This window comes from Mytilus trossulus, chromosome 5, assembly GCF_036588685.1.
Source record: "Mytilus trossulus isolate FHL-02 chromosome 5, PNRI_Mtr1.1.1.hap1, whole genome shotgun sequence".
Classification (NCBI taxonomy): Eukaryota; Metazoa; Mollusca; class Bivalvia; order Mytilida; family Mytilidae; genus Mytilus; species Mytilus trossulus.
This window is the reverse complement of record NC_086377.1, coordinates 62,088,122-62,094,403: the sequence shown is the minus strand read 5'-3', so window position 1 is coordinate 62,094,403 and position 6,282 is coordinate 62,088,122. Positions and strand designations below refer to the sequence as shown.

Here is a 6,282-nt window from a genome sequence, read left to right as displayed (position 1 = left end):
GAACGGATGAATAATGTCCAGTAGCAAATATTACATTAATATCAAAACAGGCGTATGCTTCTGTGATATGAATATGACTCCTGCTTATTTTTCTGATACATATAGAATATGCTAGTTTAAAAGGTATTGTACATGTAACTTTTTCAGCTTCTTGTCCAACCATCGTTCTTTACTACTAAATAACGAATGGTTATCTTTGGCTTCTGGCCGAGGATTGAAGCTACGAAATGTCGCACTCGAGGCATTATCGAGACCACTGACTGGGGAAGTACAGTTACAAAAATGTTAGAAATGCAATTGTATAAACGTCACAGTTCACAAATTGCACCAATAACCCAAGCTGTATCAATTTTGCCAAAAAAAACAAACAAACCACAAAACATTATTAGAAATATAACAAGTTATTTAGAGACTGAATAATTTGTATTTTCAAAATTTGTCATTATGCACATCCTCCGCCATCGACAGTTGCATGTTCACCGGAAGGGTAAGCAGATCCTACTCAACATGTGGCTTGCACCCATAGTGTTGCTCATGTACTTACAAACCATGTGATACGTTTAATTCGTTAACTTACATTCGGAGAAAAGAGGACAATTTTATGCTCGACAATTGAAACATATCCGTCGTCATTACTATATAATTAACTAAAACTACCCAAGACACACGTGAATGCGTTTTTACTTATATTTATAGATTTAAACATTATGCTTTGCGTATTGTTGAACTTCATGGTCTTGGTGTGGATAACCTCTGCTCAAGGTACGTAATGCATAGACCAACTCAGAAAACTAAATCAACATATATAAAAGATGCTTTATTAAATTTAAAAAATCTAATACAAAAATACAAATTTGATTAATCGTAAAATTGGTTTTACACTTATCTTAACTTGCATAAGATCTTATTTCCTTATTTCAACTGTCTGTTAATTTGCTATTTCACTAACATTAACATTGTACTCTATAGCATTTTCTTTGCCTCATAAAGTAGCAAAAGCAAAATTCTGAACGAAATTGCGAAAACAATGATCATAGTGAAATAGAATCTTTGAGCTATTCTCTTGGAAGTTTTAGCTTTCAAAAGCCTTTTTTCATATGCAGAAAAGAGATATGAGTAAATATGAATTTAAATAAAAAATGCAAAACAACATCACAAAAAACAAAATGTTAAGTATTTTTCCAAGCTTTTAAAATAGAGGCGAAATATACTAAAAGAACATTCAAACTCACAACGCCATGCTCAAAATAGAAAGAAAAGACAAAAGACACACAACAATATAGAAAATATACAGCACGGAAAAACAGTAACATGAACCCAACCAATCACTGAGGTGATCGCAGGTGCTCAGGGAGGAAAGTCAGAACCTTGACCACATGTGGCATCCATTGTTACAGTAATGCTCATGTTAGTACATCTATATTTAAGGAAATTGCATGTAACATTTTTAGACAACATGACACATTCAGCAATCAGAACGTTATAACCATGTATCCGCATTTGATAATGTAAGATAAGTTAACTTATATCCACTAAGAGCAACATTTAAATAAGATACTAAAACAATAGTTATTTTACGTTGTTTTAAGCTCAATGCAATCTAGGAAAATGGGGAGGTAACTGCCAGTACAACTGTTCCTCCTCTTGTTACCATGGAAACACCTGCTCCGATGGCGGTCAATGTGGATGCATGCAAACTAATGGCACGTGCTATGAATGCTCTACCAACTTTTATGGTGTTTCATGTGATATAAAATGCGATGATATTTGTTCTCTTAATGAACAATGTGTACAGGACGGCTTTGAATTTGCTTGCGGCTGTGACAGAGAACAAGGTAACTGCAACAGGTGTCCAAAATCAACATGGGGTAGTTACTGTGAAAATAAGTGTTCCGATAATTGCATCAATTCCGAATGTAGCTGGATTGATGGTATTTGTACTTTCGGTTGTTTAAAGGGGTTTTATGGGAGCGACTGTTCTTCGGTATGTTCTTTGTCTTGTCAAAGTGGATGCGATCGGCAGACGGCGGAATGTTTCCCGCCATATTGTATCAACTGTATCAAGGGAATGTCAGGATGTGATAACGTCACACAGAAATGTAAATCCGGATGTATTACGGGATTTAGTGGGGAAACGTGTGATAAGACATGCGCAGAAGAAACGGGGGTGTCAAAATGTACCAATTGTAGACACATCAGTACACCTATTGTAACTCTAACCGTATGTGAAGAATGTCAGTCAGGATATTTTTACGACATGTCCAGCAAGAAATGTAAGGTATGTAGCACAGGTTGCAGTTCAAACGTGACGTCTTTATCCACGTGCTTTCCAAAAACAGGAATTTGTCGGTTTGGATGCTTATCGAATTGGATCGGATCGAAATGCGATTGTACCGTTGCGAATTGTGACTCTTGTGTTTATGATCAATCACAAGTATGTGCTCGTTGCGAAAATGGATGGTTTGTTGAATCTGGAAACTGCGTAGAATGCAATACCAACTGCGCAGTTGCAAATGAATGTGACGCAGCTTCTGGAACTTGTACGAATGGATGCAAGAACGGTTGGTATGGTCTTAAATGTTTACATGCATGTGCTTCGAACTGTTTGAATAGAAAGTGTGATGTAAATGGCAACTGTACTGAGGGATGCGTTGGAAAACGTTATGGAAAAAATTGCGATACAATGTGTAACAATTGCAAGATTGCATGCGACCAGCAGACTGGGTTTTGTGAGTCTGGTTGCATAGATACTTATCACGGTGACGATTGTCAACAATTATGCAATGATACCTGCTTTGGAAATCAGTGTGATCAAAGCAATGGGCAATGCTCAGGCGGATGTGAAGAGGGGTATTATGGGAAATTTTGTCATCTTTCCTGTGGATCAAACTGCAGCGAAAATAAATGTGATGTAGAGACGGGAACGTGCATAGGGATCTGTTCATCTGGAAATTACGGCAAAAATTGCAATATAAAATGTCCATCTCAGTGTTTAGAGCCCTTATGCGTGAAAGAAAATGGCGCATGCGCTTCAGTATGCAAGGATGGGTATTTTGGAAGTCATTGTAATGTTTCTTGTCCTGATTCATGTCCGACTGACAAGTGCGAAAAGGATAAGGGAGATTGTACTACTGATTGCTTTGAGGGCAAATTCGGCGACAAATGTGATCAAACATGTAGTAGTAACTGTAAAAGCACGTTATGTCATCAAAAGACTGGAGCCTGTGTTGATGGATGCAAAATTGGTTACCATGACACATTTTGCCAGAGCACGTGTACCGGATGTGGTACTTTGGGATGTAGTCAGAATACTGGAAAATGTGAAGGTATTTTATAGGAGGGTCTGAATGGGGTTTATAGAATGGATTATAGTCAAAACTACATAAAATGGGCACTACAAAAAACAGTGACAGTTTGGAGAAGACGTGACTAAGTTGGAAAACTTGTGTCTAATCCATTTGTCTCTTTTTGGAACAATAAAATATGTTTAAACTATAAACTACAAAAACAGAGAACAAAGTAGACTTAATAATTAAGAATAAAGAATAATTCGGTGCTCAAATAAAAAAAAACCCAACCCTAAATCAAGATAATGAGCAAATAGTACACAAAATAGAGAATTATGATGCCTTAAAAAGGAATACGTAAATCTTAGTTCCTCTTATGCAATATATAACGTTTGAGTGCCTCTGTATCATAATTTTTACTCATACTAGTTCGACACTTATCGTTACAAACGGATACAAGTTTTGTCAACATCTATGATAAGTGTTTTATTCTGTACTGAATGAATATTGATTTTGGTCATTTATGTACGCGAGGGCAGATCCAACCATTATCAAAAGGGGATATAAAGCCAGTTTATAAGTGGGTTCCAACAAAATGTTCTCATTCAAAAGCATTGATTGAAAGCACAGAAACCCTGAATGGATCCGCCACTGATGTACTGCTGTCATATTGTTGTAAATAATCAATAAATCTTTTGCATAATAATAAACTTCTAGGATAGCTTTTTGGTAATCTTGCTTTTATATTTCGACGTCATTGCTTGACCAACGCATCGGACTAAACTTAAGTTTGTTTTTGTACATGCTGTATATTTCGGACTTATATAGAAAAATTAATGTTTCTGTGATCATACTTGCAAATGTTATAAAAAATTATTTATAACATTTTCACTTTACATGTACGTATATATATCAATTTCTCTGGCCACATCCGAAGCTGCTTCGGATCTTTTGATTGATGTTGGGAATAATATACAACATCTTGTAAAAGAAGCACCTCATGGGTGTATCCTAGTAATCACATAATTACAAATAATTTGCCTAAAAAATCACATAACATTTTTTTTTTAAACAAGACAACCAATAATAAGTTCTAGATGATCAAATAACCATGAATTAGTTGATCTGGTAATCAAGTAATCACTATAAAAACGGCCAACTAGTCACATAAGCAAAACCCTAAAGATTTGTAAAAATAGGAATTTTAAATTAATCATATATTACATTTGTAGGTACATCTATGAACGAAAACAACGATAACAACACCATCATGATTGCAGGTGCTACTGCTGGTGGCGTCATGGTCATAATATTTCTTGTCGTAATATTATATTGGTGTTTGAGAAGAAAAAAGTAAGGACATTATACAGAAAGAGCATTATGCATATAGGTGGAGAGTAGTCTCATTGGCACTCATACAACATCTTTCTATATCTATATCTTAATCTTTTAATCGACTTGAAATGGTGACATATCGGAAATCTGAAAAAACCTTAAGTTGGAGTATATGCTTTTGAGGAAAATCTCTTGCAACGTACATTTATATACATGATCTTTTCTTTTCAAACATTTCTTTCTTTGGTTTTTCGTTTAGGTCTACTGCTTACAAGAAACTTACAAAAACTATATAGTTACAAAATTATACAGTAGTAAACTTTGAAAAAATCACTATTTTTAGTGCATAAAATAATCAAATATTTGGTATAATACGAGTGCAGTCTGTTTTTTAAAAGCATTGGATGATTTTGCATGATTGATTATTCTAGAAATAAGGATATAAGGAACAATGTATGATTTACAATGAGACAACTATTCAGTAATACGAATTTTGCAAACAAATCAACCAAACATGGTTTATTTCATATTTTTGGGTATAATATCATGAATTTATGTATTGTGGGTCTTGCTTGTAAATGTATAAGTATATATGTAATTGTTTATGTATAATTGTTATCCTCTTGTAGCACCATATGTGTGCATAAGTTGAAATAAATTGTCTTGTCTTGTCTTGTCTTGTCCAAAGTTCAATAAAAAACAAATGTTTGTCAATGCTTAATGTACACTGACAAATATTCCAAGTAAAAGCAGGATAATAATTCTGCTGAAGTGAGAATACTGACTCTTGGTGGTATTATATATATACAGAGTTACAGCCGATATTTTGTGTGGAAAGATCGTTTTGTACCCTCTGCTTTATTTTGATAGGAAATTTTTGGTGAACTTCTAGCCAAATGTGAAAAAACCCAACCAATTAACAACATATATTAGTTATATACGGATAATCATTGCTTTTATAAGAATTGAAACCTTGAGGTATGACCCGAATGGCAAAAAGGGAAGGAGACATCATTATGATAATTATGATTATTAATAATGCCCCTCATGCAGGAAGAGAAAACTGCAATTGTGTTATTAATCGATGCTTTTATTTTTAACAGATCAGACACAAGCAGCAGTAATTCAAAAGACACTCCAACAAAAAGATACTCAGAGCTAGCAGAAACAAGCCAATTATGAATACATTGTACATCATATCTCATTTTGATTTAATTTGTTCTTGATATTTATATTTCAAATATTGATACGTTGAAAATTAACAACATTTGTTCTACCATTTACAGCTAGCATAGGATAATCATGTTTAATTTATCGTTGAGGGGAGGATACTATTATATTTGTTAATATACTGCTATGACCGTGTTTAAGTTGTATTGCTAACATGTACAAATGTATATACATAATTTGATATATGTTGAAACCCAGAACTTTTGATGTGTTTTTTTTATTAATAATATTCGCTTTTACTGAATAAAATATTAATGTAAATTAACATTGTATTATTTATAGTGTATTTTTTTTACAAAAAGTCTTACAAGACACTATGGTAACATCTTTAAAAATGGTAGTGCCCTTAGTCTATCAAATATTATGTGTGTTTTCTGATACAGTTTTTTTTATTACGACACGAATGTTATCAATATATACATATATATAA

General features: G+C 33.7%; 1 protein-coding gene across 1 annotated transcript; it reads left to right on the top strand.

Moving 5' to 3' along the window:
* Positions 1–700: 700 nt before the first annotated feature.
* LOC134718162 (multiple epidermal growth factor-like domains protein 10) lies at positions 701–5,945 on the top strand. Its single transcript, XM_063580652.1, has 4 exons — positions 701–762; positions 1,590–3,326; positions 4,520–4,640; positions 5,726–5,945. Exons 1-4 carry the CDS (start codon positions 708–710, stop codon positions 5,802–5,804), a joined length of 1,992 nt encoding a protein of 663 aa, XP_063436722.1. The 5' UTR covers positions 701–707; the 3' UTR covers positions 5,805–5,945.
* The last annotated feature ends 337 nt before the right edge of the window (positions 5,946–6,282 follow it).